At 36.8% G+C, this 16,596-nt stretch overlaps 1 protein-coding gene across 1 annotated transcript in view; it reads left to right on the top strand.

Annotated features, from left to right (window-relative positions):
• The window catches only part of LOC307156856 (copine-8), a 121,803-nt gene that overhangs the window by 60,439 nt on the left and 44,768 nt on the right, over window positions 1-16,596 (top strand). Inside the window, exons 6-9 of the mRNA XM_079868540.1 lie at window positions 2,716-2,792; window positions 12,324-12,387; window positions 13,617-13,720; window positions 16,411-16,515. Of these exons, the coding sequence (XP_079724666.1) occupies window positions 2,716-2,792; window positions 12,324-12,387; window positions 13,617-13,720; window positions 16,411-16,515 (350 nt within the window). The remainder of the gene's footprint in view (window positions 1-2,715; window positions 2,793-12,323; window positions 12,388-13,616; window positions 13,721-16,410; window positions 16,516-16,596) is intronic.

The raw sequence follows: 16,596 nt of genomic DNA, 5'->3' as shown, positions 1-16,596 counted from the left end.
TTTAATCAATTCGGGGTAGATACGCAAATTGAGTTTTCCCGACGACGCTTTATCTGTAGAGTGGGAAAGGGATCCTCCATAGGGAGAGACTAGTTGGCACTTCAGCACTGCGTTGTCATCGGGTCCAGGCGAAGGTCCTTCGTCAGATCTGGATACGGCCTGGATCCGGCAGGCTGCGGGAAGACCTCGGGATAAACAAAGACACTAAAATTAGCGTAGATGCCATTCTTCTTATGATGTAACGAGTACATCAGGATTTATGGGAAGTGTTCCCGGTTCCAGCTGACCTAATCTATGCAGCCTAACATTGAATTATAGAAGTCTATAATGTATTATGTGAATGCTATGTCAAAGAGATGTGTCTTTAATCTAGCTTTGAACTGACAGAGTGTGTCTGCTTCCCGGACAATGTTAGGGAGATTATTCCAAAGTTTTGGTGCTAAATAGGAAAAGGATCTACCGCCAGCAGTCGATTTTGATATTCTAGGTATTATCAACTGGCCGGAATTTTGAGATCGCAATAGACGTGAAGGACTATAATGCGTTAAGAGCTCGCTCAAGTACTGCGGAGCTAAACCATTTAGTGCTTTGTAAGTCATCAGCAATATTTTAAAATTGATGCGATGTTTAATAGGGAGCCAGTGCAGTTTTGACAGAACCGGGCTAATATGGTCATACTTCCTGGTTCTGGTAAGAACTCGAGCTGCTGCGTTTTGAACTAGCTGTAGTTTGTTTATTAAGCGTGCGGGGCAACCACCCAGTAGAGCATTACAATAATCTAGCCTTGATGTCATGAAAGCATGAACTAATTGTTCCGCATTTGTCAATGAGAGCATATGACGTAATTTAGATATATTTTTAAGATGGAAAAATGCGGTTTTGCAGATACTAGACACGTGACTTTCAAATGAAAGATTGGTATCAAAGAGGTATCATTAATGGTGTCAATGCAGGAAGATCAATAATATTGTTATATATTAAGTGTCCCCAACTAAGCAAGCTAAAAGCCAGAGGCAACCGTGGCAAGGAACCAAAACTCCATCAGGTGACAGAATGGAGAAAAAAACTTGGGAGAATCCAGGCTCAGTCGGTGGGGCCAGTTCTCCTCTGGTCAAGCTTATTTGAAGCTTGACAGCCTATAGTCATCATTCCCTATCATTACATTAAACATTCTATCCAGTATATTTTTCCACTGGGGTTTGGGAAAGCCACTTATTTCTATTAAAGATAAATCTTAATGCCATACAGTGACATTCTAGAGAATTAAGTGCTTTAAACTTTATGGCAGCAGTCTGGGAGGGCTTTTTTTGTTTGTTTTTGTTGCTGCAGCATGGAGATGCCCCTTTGGGGAAAGTTAGGTCCATTAAAAAAAAGATTTACGGTGAACTTAAACTGGCCTTCTGCAATTCCATGCCTTAACTCTACTGAACACCTTAGGGATGAGAGCCAAACGCCATCGCCCAACAACAGTGCTTTTGTGTTTGAATGGGAGCAAATCCCCACAGTCACGTTCCAACATTGAGTGGAAAGCCTTCCCAGAAGGGAGAAAGCTGTTAGGGAGGGCCAACTCTCTATAAATGCCTATGATTCTGAAATTAAATGCTCAACAAGCACACCGGGCTGTGGTGTTTTGGCGTACACATAAATTTGGCCATATAGGCCACGTACACCCTGCAGTGTGTACACACCTTGATTGTCAGTTCACCTTTTAGAACTTAATCCTGTTTTGTACATCAGTAGTTCAGTAAAATTATGGGAATGACAACCGCATTCTACAACCAACTTAACTCCCGAAAAATGCAGGTGGCAACAATGGCATTTACAAAAATTCTATGCAGTGTATATGGAACCGAACTGAACAACTAGTTGTTAATGACGTATTTCAATATGGGATGTGTCTATCTTCTGTATGTGCTGTGCAAGATATCACATGACTCATTTGTGTTGCCAGATCTTCCTAAAAATACAGCGAACAAGAACAAGCCCATACTAAATCCAAATACCTAGTTCTGGCATTAAACTCTAAATGGCGCTGGTTGATAGGTTCTTAACCATTTGGTTAACCCTTCACCCTCCCCAACTCCACCTGTATATATCTGCTACGGCAGCAGCAGCGTACAGATCTATTCCACCAAGACCAAATACATTAACATCGCCATATCCATTACCATGTCAATCTCATTACCATGCCAATCTCTCAGAGGGTTGTCATGATAGAAATGCTTTATGTTGAAAATAAGACCCGCACCTTCCCACTTTATAACTCTATAAAATTGAATGCTTTATGAGCCAAGCCCAATCAAGCCCAAAAACACTTATAATAAGTGGATAAGTCTTTGGTTGCTGTAATATTCATTTGGTGAAAAATAGTGGATACCAAACACTCAAAACCAATCATGGCTATGTGTCAGTCATCAAAATTTCGGGAGTGAGTCATGTCCTGTACACACATAATGATAATTTAGGGGATTCACTCCGTATTTAAATGCGGTTGTCACTCCTAAAACTTAATAGTGTTTACATGGACAAATTGTACTGTAGTTATGTTCAAAATTATCTAAATGATGAATCGTATCTTTGCTCTGACCCAGTGATCACAGATAAAGCCGAAGAAACCTCAGACATGTTATAAATAGACAATTTGAAATACTGACCTTTCATATTGCTATGTTAAAAATATCTCCCAGCCTCATTTTATGTTCTCTCTGTTTGCAGGATTTCCTTGGCCAGGCCTATTGTTCGTTGGGAGAGGTGGTGGGTTCGCAGGGCTGTCGTATGGAGAAAGATCTTGGGTAAGAACCGCTCAGTTTGTTTTGTTTTACTCCATTCACAAAAGTCGACATCTTTACATTCTGTGACAGATCCCATCCTCATGAATCACCTAACAATTTTATAAATGGTCTGCTCATTTGACTGAATTATGAGGCATTTCAATAAGTAAGATATACTTCAATGCCTCACTTTACATGTTAGTCAAACATTCTCTTCTGTGGCCTGTTACATGAAGCCGGTTTCAGTTGTTACTAGGGGTGTAACGGTACACAAAAATCACGGTTCGGTACGTACCTCGGTTTTAAAGTCACGGTTCGGTTTATTTTCGGTACAGTAAGGGAAAGAAATGCAAACATTAAACTGCAGGTTGTTTATTACTATAAACTTTTTTTAACAATTTGTTTACACTTTTTTAAACACTTTTTAATAAAATATAATAAAATAGATATAAAATAAAAAAAGAATAAGAAATAAAATACTGCTGCAAAGTTCTCCACTAAATAAAATACTCTCAGTCTCAAACCAATATCACATAATAAAATATAATGAAAAATATAAATAAATAACTATGATTACAGTGCAGGAACAGAAAATAGCCCTATATTAAAATAATATTAAACAAATATATTAATGTATTATTATTTTTCAATAATCAATCAACATAATCAATTTAAGAATTTTTTTTCCACTTTTTTAATAATTATCAAAATAAAATATAGTCCAAAGCTATAGTACAAAGCTATTATTACCAGAGCATGTGATCAGAGCAGGTCATTTTACCATTGTTGCCAGCATAACTATACCAGCTCAGCAAACAGAAATCTAAGTTACTACTGAGAAATTTCACCTTATTTGAGCGGACTTTGCTTTTCCAGTGCGTGATCGGTACATGATTGGAGTGTTTGGGCCGTTAACGACAGAGCAGAACGCGCAGCGCAAACACGGACTCGAACCTTGAGCAGAGACTGTCTCTGGCAGAGAGCGCAGCGGGTCGTCGACACACACACACACACACACACACACACACGCACGCGCGCGCGCACGCCACGGAACGGAGAGTGCGGCGGCGCGCGCGCACGCCACGGAACGGAGAGTGCGGCGGCGCACACGAAGCGGAAAAGCTTTTTTTCGCCATGCAGTCTATTTCATTGTTACAGTGACGACGGGTAAAACACGGGTAAAACCAGAGAATGTCTAATAGGAAAAAACATTCGAATCAGCTGCAGGGCGGGATTTGCGTTGAACGCGGAGACTTCCGCCACTTAATATGTTCGTGTGGAAACACGAAAATGTACCTATGTTCCGCAGACAAAATATTGCATTCAGTCATTCGGTACACACGTGCACCGAACCGAAAGCCCTGTACCGAAACGGTTCGGTACGAATACACGTACCGTTACACCCCTAGTTGTTACCCAGGTAAGTTTGAGATTAGTTTGGTGGATTCGTTTTTAGTGGTGTTCATTGCCATAGTATGCTACGCTACACAGCTAACCTGCTCCGTATTATATTTTGGGTAAGAGATTGCAAACTCAAACTGGACCAATCAGCTGTGAGCAGTGACATATATCTGATTCAATAAAGCCACTCCCCCTTATATCTCTTGCTCCAAATTAAAGCAGTTTATATTGATAAAATTGCCATTGTTTTGATGCTTAATTCTGCATTTAAATGAATAAATATATACATAGAAATACAAACTTCAATATATAAAGCTTATAAACTGATTAAGCTTATGTGTTTCCTTTTGAGCTCTTTGTGAACCCATATACATTATCATTTAAATTCAGTTGATACACATGCATTGATATAGTCATATCTGACTTTCTTTCAACTGGCTTCTCAAATTTTCGCTGCAGCATCAATGCTTTTCCTGCCTTGCAAATGCCTTTAAATCTTCAGCAAAATCATCTTCAACAAAAAAGTGAATTGTATCATCTCTGTCACAAGAAGTGAATCAAACTGACACTTTAAATGTTCCATGTGATTGGCTGTTCGCTGCACATGACACACTTTCAGGTGCACAGGCTTCAGAGTTAATATCAAACCTTAGTTGACAGAGAACGCTTATGCCCGCTGAACCTTACTTATCTAAACCATGTTGGATTTGTATGGTTTTGTCAACTCTAAATCTACTCTGAAACTCAGAGTTTGTCCAACTAACTTCATGGTCTCATGTCGTTCTTGGCATGAGCCAAGAGTTTAAGTGTAAAATCCATGGCTCCAAAACAATGACAATGTGGTGTTTACATAGAAATACAGTTCAAATGTTGCTGTGCAGAATGTATACAAAATGCTGAAAGAAATGCTGGGAAACCATCTGTGGATTATAACTAAGCAAACTGTGACTAAGCAAAGTTTGCGTGTTTAGTTGAGGGTATAAAGTTCATATCGACTAATGAGCTGCTGTTCGCTATTGGTGCTCTTTATTCCGACTCTGCTCATTAAAGTCTTTAGTCCACCTCATCTGCACAAACAAACCTTTTGAGCTTCCTGTGTCCTTCACATTGAGGTCATATTGTCACTCAGCACCTGAGCTAGCATTTTTCTTCCTGACTTGGAAGTCCATTTAGGTTCTGATCTGAGTACCTCAACTTTTTCTCATGAAGGGTGGTAAAGGTCTGCTTCACATGCATTTTCTTCTGTGCCTCGGTTATCAAAGCAGGCTCATTAGATTGTCAGTGGGAGCTCAGCGTTTCGCTGCGTCTGGGTGTCCCTGCACCGTTGCTCCATTAGCTAAGCAGAGCCTCATGTCAACATGCTCATTACATCCAGATAAAGACAGACCACTGCTGTTGATCAAGAAAACGAAGAACAAGGTGATTTGAGGTTTTGTACATCCCTGCTGTTTGGAGTGCTTGTAGCTTTGGATGTATTTGCAACTAATAAAACACAAATGCCCACCTATTGAAGCCAGGGTAAAACGGACATAAAATCACACACACACACACAAAAAAACTGTCCTTTGTAAACCATTATCTCGCCCACAGTCTGTTTACTGAAGGTTGTCAATTGCATTTGTATGCCGCTTTTCACAGATTCTTAATGAATTCATAGTGCTAATGTTTCTAATGCGTTAATGCCTGTTTGTCCACATTTAGCAGTTTAGAGCTGGGTGATAATATAGTTTACTTATCTGACAGGGGCGTTTCCTCCTAGGAGGTGTTGTGTATCCTCAAACAAAAAACAAAACAAAAAAATGGTTAGTGGCGTCAAATGATTATAGGGACACTTTTTGTTTGAGGCTTTACCATCAGTGGGAAGTTCTGCAATGTGGACAAAATGTCATGCACTAAATCAGTTTACTAGACTTATCACTTTATATTATTTATATTATTAATTATTTGAACTCGGATAATAATACAGGTCCATACAGAGGACAAATAATCTGGAGAATGAATGGATGGATAGATGGATGGATTACATTGATATTAACCATTTTGATTAAAATGATTAATTAATTAATTAATTGTATAATTAAATTAAATGTTTAATTATATTTGTGATTTGTGTCAAAATGTAAATTAGATTCAATTATATTGTTCACCCAAAAATGAACGTTCTGTCAAGGTGATGATACACAGGGCAACTTTTTGGGCAATGCCCATATTCAATGGGAAAGTGCCCAAGCAACAATCGCTCTGCAAGATTGCCCAGCAACATTGCTCAAAAAGTTGCCCTGTGTATCATCACCTTCAGAATGTATTCACCCTTACAAACCACAAACAATTTTGAGGTATTATCCATGTTTGTAGAATCATTGAATGGTAGTAATATATTTAAAGTGCAGTTCAGACCGGACCACTTTGGCAAGTTAATTTGAGTTTACTAAAGTTACCTTCGGTGGTATGGTTCCTTATGGGGGTTCTTGCTCCATAATTAATAAACGTACAGAGCTTTAGCATTAACCCCCCATAGAACCATCAGCTTGAGTGATATACAGACGATTAAGACACTTTAGGAATGTCTTTAAAAGCAAAACAGTGTTAACATGTAGACGTGGCAGTAAATCCCGGGACATCTATACTGTAGCTTGGCTATGAGGATGAGTGTCTCTCAGCAGTGAGGTCCATAACAGCTAGGACTTGAAAGCCTTGGTAATCTGAAACAAAAGAAAGACGACAGCCAGAAGGTGCACAGTAATATGCAAGCAGTTTGAGCATACTTTCCGAGCAATAATGCCACATATATATATATTTACATATTTATTTTGCAACAGGTTCAAGTTGTTCACTTGGATTCGCCGTGTTGAGAAACAGAAAGCTTCTTGTTTTTAAAATGACTTCTGTGTGAGTTGTGCGTCATACATCACTACACTATTGAAAATAGACAATATCTTTCTTGCCTGTGCGGTTTTGGCGAAATTTCACAGGCAAGAAAGACATTGTCTATTTTCAATAGTGTAGTTGGGTTGGTCCCCCCCGTCATGCCTCAGACGCAGGTGTGGGATTTTGCCATGTTTTAACGCTCCCAAAACAACTTTTATAACCCTTGTCATTATAGTACAGCTACATCCAACAACGACAAGGGTTATAAAGTTGTTTTGGGAGTGTTAAAATATGGCAAAATCCCACACCTGCGTCCGAGGCCTGACGGGGGGGACCTTTAACAACCCTAATGACTGTTAATTACAGCTAATTACACAGTTCAATCACCCCGCCAATCGCGTTTGGGAGACGCTGCATGAAAGGAAAAAATGTTGCTATTTCGAGCACTTTTGGTGGAGAGCTTGGGAGATGCGCTATTCTGTTTCTAATGTGTGTTTGAATAGTCTGTCGAATGACTTCTGAGTTATTCTGTACGTCAATCTAAATGAGTGAAACATTTGCACTTATACAATTGTACATGCATGTGTGTGAGAGGCAAGAGTTTGCTGAGAGCAATACATTCATGTCTGACAGTGCAAACTGACAAGTGTTGCGATATGAGTGATATAATTAAATATAATTCAACTAATTAATTCATAATAAAGACCTTAAAGAAGGTCGGAAGCATAGTGTCATCTGGGTTTTTATATGGTGGCTTGACAGGTTGATTATGCTGGCTTGAGCTTGACCAGTGCTTAAATTCAAAATTTAGAAAAACAGATTGTCCTGAATATCCTGAAAAGCAAATAGTCGCAAGTCAGTATACTATCAGTATAATTTCAGCTTAAATAAAAAAAAAAAAAAATGTAATAGACAAATTTGTGATGAAGATCTACACTACCTATAATTCTGAAGAGAGACCCAATCAGAGATCTGTATAGAAATGTTATAGCGAGTATAGCTGTAGAAAAATTGTGGCAAATGAGCTCAGGTGCGGAATGACTACATATATATTCTACATTATATATCATATTTGAAATATTCTTATAATTAATAGAAATTTATTGGAAATAATTTTATATTGTTTTAATCAGAGTGCTTCGTTGAATGAAGAACACAGTCTTTTACCTTTGTCCTTTTATGATTCCTTCATGCGTTTTGCTTCCCAATGTTCATAATGTTGTGATTCCACTTAGAGCTGGTTTGATTCATGACTTATAACTCATTTAATTTAATGTGAAAAAGATAAAGTAGGCGGTCACTGTTGGGCTCTAAATATCAAAGATGTTCTGATTGGCTGTGATGTTTTTAGTGTGGACAGACAACAATCACTGAAAACGTGACACAATGTGCAAGTGATCAGTTGACTTAAAGGGATAGTTCACCCAAAAATGAAAATTAACCCATGATTTACTCACCCTCAAGTCATCCTAGGTGTATATGACATTCTTCTTTCAGACGAATACAATCAGAGTTATATTAAAAAATATCCTGGCTCTTCCAAGCTTTATAATGATAGTGAATGGCTGTTTCTGTTTTGAAGTCCATAAAAGTGCATCTATCCATCATAAAAGTACATCTATCCATCATAAACTTAAAAACTTGAGGAAACCCGTTGCCTTAAAATTCTGCACTAAATAAACTTCATGCCTAATTGAAGAAAAATCAGTTATGTGGAATTGTTGAGTTCAAATAACTTAATTTTTTCAATTGCATGAAGCTCATTACTTAACTTAATAAAAGTGAGAAAACCCATTACCTTAAAATTATTAAGTCATCTTACAACACAGCGTTGGTGCTAAGAAGCTCCGGGGAGAATCAGAGTTTGAGTGATGAGCTAAAGCAATGCAAATAATGACCGTTTGACTATCATCCCCATTCCTTTCTGAGAATATAAAGCAAGAGTCATTTCTTAAATGCATTTCTATATATATATATATAAAATAAAATTGTAAGAAAAAAAAAAGCCGCAATTTACGGTTTGATTTTAATGGTACTTGATATTTCATTCAGGTCTCTGTCGACCGAGGGGAGATAATTACACACGCACAGACAGAAAAAACAGGCATTGCACTGCTGTGTCGCCAGTACTTAATTACCTTGCTCACTCGAGACGCTGATTGCAAATGCATGCATCTTGATTGGGACTTACAGGAGGGACTAAATGTAAAATAATAATAATAATAATAAAAAAAACAAGGTGTGAAAGCATTTCTCTGTGTGTTTAAAGAAAGTGAGGTTTAAAAACGTAATTTTTAAGAACATTTTGCTTGTCATATATTTCATCACACAGAGACATATATATATATATATATATATATATATATATATATATATATGTTTTATAGAAGAGAGGAATTGTTTGAAAGCATACTGTAAAAAAGTTGCTGCTTAAAATATTTAAGTACAATCAACTTGGATGTTTAAGTCATTTCAACTTAAATTATATTAAACTGACTTAAAAATGATTTGAATCTTGTGTAACATATAAAAAGAAGCAATGTAAAACCATATATTGTCACAACTTATTGATTATATATTTTTGTACAGTTCAGTGTTTTCCTTTCCCTGTCTTATATACCCTCACAGCTTCATTATAGGCCTTTCCAGGTACGAAACTAGAAATGTTTTCTGGTTTACACTGGACATCATTTAGCATTATCATTAATAGTGCTGAAATGTGATGATTCAACTGTCAAAAAGTGACTAAATTACAAAAAAACAAAACATATACTGTATGAATAATAATAAAATACATTACAATTCATTATTATTTAGATGCTTTATCTTGTGTTTATGTCCATGTGCTTATTTTACTCTTTATAATTTCTGTTTTAACAAAGCAAAACAGCAAAAAGGTCCCCATTGAAATTACCTTACTAAACTTATGAATTATAGTATAGAAGTATAGAAATATATAATTGAACTGCATCAGTAAATCTTCAGTTATGCCTGCAATTCATAGTCTGTACAAGATTCTCAGCTTTTAAATCTTCTTTTAAATGTTCAACAATGAGCAATTTCAATATAATGTTCCACTAAAAAAAAAATTAAAAAAAATCTAAATTGCTCGCCTGAAATATGTATGAGATGACATCTTAGTTATATTTATTAGGTATCTCTACTGGGTCCCTCTGTCGCACAGGTTGGGGTTGTCATGGCGACGACAGGGTTTCTCACACATCATGTCTTCCATTTGGGTCAACGTATAATGTTTTCCAGTTCTGTACAGAAACAGCCTGTATTTCAATCTTATCAGCTGTCTTACACCTTATGACATCCAAAGCAGGGTTCGGTTTTGCTGCATCATGATTGCCTCTTTAAAATATTCTCGTCACTCAAAAAGTTTTTTTGTTACCCTGCAACTGAGCTATAACTAATAAACTAATTAAACTTAAACTAATTCATGAACTGCAATGTAGTTATTTTGGGCCGATTCTCACTTTCAAAGTTGAAGTGTTAGATATAAGTGAAGATATGATTCAGCTGCTTTTTTGTGTGAATTCTTTGATGAATAGAACGTTTTTAAAAAAGTATTTATATTGTTAACATTTTTGTAACAATTTAAAGTCTTTTTTTGTGTTACTTTTGATTAACTGGCACTAACAATTTTGACATTTACTCTCAAGTTTGACATTTAATCAAGTTAACAGCACAAACATTTAACAAGAAAAATTAATCAGTACATTCATAATACAAAAAGATCTTGGGTTCCCTTTATCTAATACTAGATATTATCCAAATATTGGAAACCATTAAATGTAACAAATCACCAGTAAAGGTAAAAAAGAAAGTCCGTAATTACTTTGCGTAAATCAGATTATAGCGTAGCTGAAGTCCAATGGGTGAATTAAAGATGCCATTTAGAGTGTTAAAACTTGGGTCAGGATGGCAGCTATCTAGAAATCTCCTTCACATGTAGGGTTGGTTCAGGATAATTGGGGCATTTTTTTTCGTAGTCATCTCAATGTCAAAATGCATGTGTCCCAATTTACCCGAATTCACTACCTAAAAATTACAATTCTGTCAGGCGAGTAAATGAAATGAGACTAAAGCTGTGCAATTAATGCACCAGAAAATATCCAATATGTTCCAATCTTCTGAAGCTATACAAAAGCTTTGTGTGATAGTTAATGATTATTCACTAAAAATGCCCCCCTCCATTAAAGCTTTGAAATGTTTGGAAAACAGAATTTGACTACATAATACAGGTATGTACCACAAAGATGTTGTATCAGTCTCATTTGGGGCCAGTGGCACCTTTAATTCGAGCATATTCCATGACCAAGCACCATTTACATGAATGACACTTTGTTTAATTTTAAAGCTACAGCAGAGGGGAAGACTTTAAGTTAATAATGACTTAAATGTTGGTCTGTTTATGACACAAAGCTGGTGTATGCACCACTTAGGATGGTTTATGGTGCTTTTTGGTCATTTAGAAGCTTGACAGCCCCAATCCTAATTCACTTAATTAGATGAAAAAGAGCAGCCAGGATATCCTTTAAATTCAATTTTGTGTGAATCAATATTCAAACAGCAGAAGGGCGAGGTTTTAGTTGAACAACTTTAAATACGGTATACTATCTATGGTTTAAGTAATAATATAATATAATATTTTTGTTAATTATGGGGCTTGGCAGTCTCATAGATCAAGTCCAGTTCTAATAAAGTACTCTGGCAATACTCACTTTGGTAAATGACAGCTCGGTTTTGCCTAGAGCACAATGGCACAGCCACAGTCCAATTACACTCACTTAAACTCTGCACACACGAGAGAGTGTTAATAAACCTTAATCAAGACTTCATCCACCGAGTTTTCTGTGCAAGAGTCAATTCATTATATTACCAACAGCAAAAGAATCCATCAGAGAGCCTGATATACACAAACACCAGTGCACTGCTGGGAAACAAACGACTTTCTTTGACATATTTTCACAATGAATAGAACATTAATATGAAGCTTGGTTATTTGTAACCTAATTAACGGTACATGCATTTTTATGTTTTGGTGCCATGGTAATATTGTGTTATTGTTGTTATTACTATGTATGTATACCATTTATAGTATAGGTAATACCATGATGTACCATGGAGTACTATTTTAATACCTTAGTATACATGATTCATACAATGATACATGATACATTGAAAAATTGGCTTTATGACGTATTACAACAGTTCTATACAATATCGCTGTCCAACACATTTATAACCTGAATACTCTTGTTTTGTCATACACAGGGGGATTCCAGGGAAGAAATGTGGGAAAATTATTGTGAAGGCTGAGGAGCTTAACAACTGCAGGGTAAGAGCTAATATTGATCATCTGAATTCAGGTCTAATCTCTCACTAAATCACTCACTGCCAGTTGGTAGTCGCCTACCTAAAACATACAGTATATACTCATTTGTCATTTAATACAGAAGTATAAACAAGCATTAAAAAACTAGTTGATTTTCTAATGAAATTGTGTGTGTAGAGTGATACGTTTTTAGCTTAGCAACATGCTAACATTAAACTCTATTGAAATCAAGTATTAGCCAAGTCTCCTGTGCGCTTCCATCACTGATTTTATCATTTGGATTTTTGATAATGAAATTGTATCAAGAGCATCACGTTGATGCTGATGTCAAACTTTACTGAAATCAATTATGATCCAAGTCTCTTGCAATATTGCTGATTTTATGGTTAACATTTTTGCTAATGCATCATACTAATGTTAAAATCTATTGAAATCACATTATGAACCAAGTAGAGTATTACATTGTTAACTTGGCAACATGCTAAAGTCAGACTCCATTAATATCACTTATAAGTATCCTGTGAACTTCCATCTTTGATGGCTTTCCTGACTTTTGCTAATGAAATTTTGTGTGCAGTTGAGCATTACATTGTTAGCTTACCAACACGCTAATGACAAACTCTATTGAAATCAATTCTCTTGTGTGCTTTGCGTGATGAACGCTATGCAAAGTGGTTTTAATAATTACTGTGTGTTCCATTTAAAAAATTGCTGCCTATATAGTCTGGAGAGAGACAGCTTGCTATGAGCTAATTTCATTTGTCTTCTCTGCATAGTCCATTCAAAGTATTTATCTTAGTTGTAAAACACAGGATTCAGTAATAGCGCACATGATGTGCCAAGAACTCCAGCTGTGCTCACACACACACACACATAAATACAGAAAGGCCTCCGCAATGCTAGCGGAATTTGTCTTTCACAACAGGGACCAGTAGACCTTATCCCATTCACTGCTGGAGCATCTCACACAGACAGTGAATGTGATACGCTTGTGAAATGGATTTCTGATTAGGCCTTTTAGCCTTGCCATCTGGGCATTGTAGTCAAGCAAATATAACATGCCAGGCTATTTAGCATTTGTGTAATGCTAGCTGTCTAGAAACCACAAATGGCCAAATAATCAGTTCAACTATACTGATATTGTTATCCTAGGTCTGCTAAGTGCTCTAAATCCACATGTACACTCCCATTGCCCTCATAACCTGCTTTTCTAAAACATTCTCGCCCTGCAGGAGTCTGTGATGATGCAATTTTGTGGCAACAAGCTGGACAAAAAGGACTTCTTTGGCAAATCGGACCCCTTCTTAGTGTTTTATCGCAGCAATGAGGATGGAACGTGAGTAACACAAACACATGAGTGGATTCTTGTCAGCTACACACACTGCCCACAACGTTAAACGTACAGTATGGAATTTTTCGCCACTAGGGGTCGCTAACCTCTTTACAATAACAAAGGCGTAGTTTGACGACGCAACACATGCTAAGAATTATTGGTTGTCCTCAACGTCAAGCCGACCGATCTAATAATGTTTATGGTTGACTGAATACATCGATGCTTTTATCATGACTGTGATATGAAGCAGTTCGGGATTGCTAAGAGACAGCTATCAGCTCCACACGCGACGCGAGCTCCCGCGGATATAAAAGGAATGGACATTTCATTCTACCGAACTACACGCAGAATTACTAACAGGTCAGTTTATTAGACAAATTAAACTTGTGAGGTAACACAGCGCTGTTTCACCTGGTCTAACATTACACTATCACACTAAACTGCATTTGAATGTGTTGAAAAGTATGTGTTAGTTTGTCTGTATGAGACTAGCAGTAAGCTAGATCAACATTAGAATAACATACAGATCATATTCTAACTTTTTATCATTGTTGAACTATATAACATTGATTAGTTTTATGTAAATGTGCTCACCTGTTTAATAAGTACATGTAGGAGCGGTGGAAGTCTCGGACGTGGAGCTCTTGTTTATATACTGTCTATGGGAGCTCTCGGCATCTCGAAAACACCGCGCTGATATTGATTCTTGTTTTAGTTCTCCTTTTTTATCCAAAGTCTGCTTGCCATGGTCCGTAATGTTTGAACGAAACAACAACAGCGTGCAAATAGACATTGCGAACTCCACAGTTGTCTGCGTCTCTGTCGCTTTGGTTAATCAGAGGGCTCTGCTCATAGCTCTGGTTACCATGGCAGTACGAGCGGAAACCATAGGCGGAAACCAGGGACAACGCGGATATGACGCCATTGACTGAGACAAAACGGAAATAAAAAAACGTGCCGTGTCTAAAAATTAAATTAAAATTTCTCCTGGTTTGAAAGTTGTTGGAAACAGTCGGGATAATGTAAGTACACAACTAAAAATATATATATAACGTAGATATAGTGATTTTTGCTAATTTTAAAGCAAAAAAGTTACATATTGTGCCTTTAATCTCATCTCCAGGCTCTGTGTTGGGGAAATGGCTTTCTATTGAATTCCTTTAGGTTCATACCCATAGTCCTTTGCACCTGGATCAGCAGGGGCTCTCCTGAAATGGAACAATCACTTCTTATCTGGCTGATTCTGTACTTCAATAATTGAAGATTCCTTCACTCTGAGACAAAGTGGTCATTCAGCTTTTCTGTTAAATTTCAGAATATCTGTGCCTTTGTTTGTGTAGATCAGCTACAATCATTTTTACTGCTATGTTTTGAAGCTACTTTTCAGTTTGGTTCTACACATAGTAATATATAAATTTACTAAGCTAACTGTTCTTAAGGGATTCTTTATCTTCTCACTCATGTTGTTAGCTTAGCAACATGCTAACATCCAATTCAATTGGAATCAATTATAAGTCAAGTCTTGCGTGCACTTAAAAGATAGTTCTGTAGGACATATAAGAAGATACTATATGAAATGTCCATACAATGGAAATTAGTGGTCACCAAAACAGTTTGGTTGCCAAAAATCTTTAAAACATCTTTTTTGTGTTTCAGTTGAGTAACTGAAATGTCATTTTTGGGTGAACTATCCCTTTAACATGAGTGAGTGAATGTTTCAGATCAGTTACTTACGAGGTTCAATTACAGTTAGACTGAACGCGTAATAGGCATGTGCATGACGTCACCGTTTTCACAAATTCACATTTTGTAGTTTATATGGAGACTTGCACTTTGAAACCTGTTTTCAAAAGTTTGCATTTTCAGACCCTGAGAACACTGTTGTCGTGTAAATGAACTGCCTCAATGCATTAAAAAGCTTTCTGTTTTTAGTTGAAAATGGCCCCTAAAACTCACACACATACACACTTCAGAAAGAGCCTTTACCTCCTATACCATGAGAACAAGGGATGAACTGTGTGTGTGTGTGTGTGTGTGTGTGGGTGTGTGTGTGTGTGTGTGTGTGTGTGTGTAAGGAAAAATAAATGTGTAAATAGGAAAAAGGCCAGTATTGAGCTGTGTACTGAGCCCATAACTGAGCAATCCATTCATGTCTCTGTCCTTTAGAGAACAGAGTCTGTTTTTTAAAGCAAGTCCTGTGGTTGTGAGGGAGGTGTAGCTTAAGGGCCAGTTTCAGAAAGTCAAACCAAATATGTTCAATATTTGTTCAGTTTCTGAAACAGCCCTGTTGATGCTTAGCAATAAAACCAATACAAATTCTCAACAATAATCACTTTTTTGGACAGTTTTCAATTTGTTTGTACAGACAGTATTTGTGTATAGCTTCACAGTGAGGTCTGCCAAATAAAGTGTGATTTCAGCTTAGTCAAACATGATATTCTGCGATGATTTGTGCAACATTAAAAGATTCCTTTTACTTACATTTTACAAGTGTTAAATGTGCATTTGAGACATGTCTTCAAACAAGAGTAGACAGTTAATTCAAACATTTTAGAATATAATTTGGTCACAATCAACAGAGTACGTTATAACAAAAAAGTGTTTAAAAATTACACTCATCAACTTTTGACTTCAAACTCAATCATTAAGTTGATGACAGTTGCATTACTGTAATATTTTCTTTTATCTTACAGATTTACTATTTGTCATAAGACAGAGGTGGTGAAGAACACGCTGAACCCTGTGTGGCAAGCCTTTAAAATCCCTGTCAGAGCTCTGTGCAATGGCGATTTTGACAGGTATGGAGTGTTTTGTACTGCGTTAAGATATTTTTAGGTTTGATCTCCTCACATTTGAACTACATTTAAAATACAGTAAAC

This window comes from Squalius cephalus, assembly GCF_949319135.1.
Source record: "Squalius cephalus genome assembly, chromosome: 4".
Classification (NCBI taxonomy): domain Eukaryota; kingdom Metazoa; phylum Chordata; class Actinopteri; order Cypriniformes; family Leuciscidae; genus Squalius; species Squalius cephalus.
The sequence above is the reverse complement of the archived record's forward strand: the minus strand, read 5'-3'. Positions and strand labels throughout refer to the sequence as shown.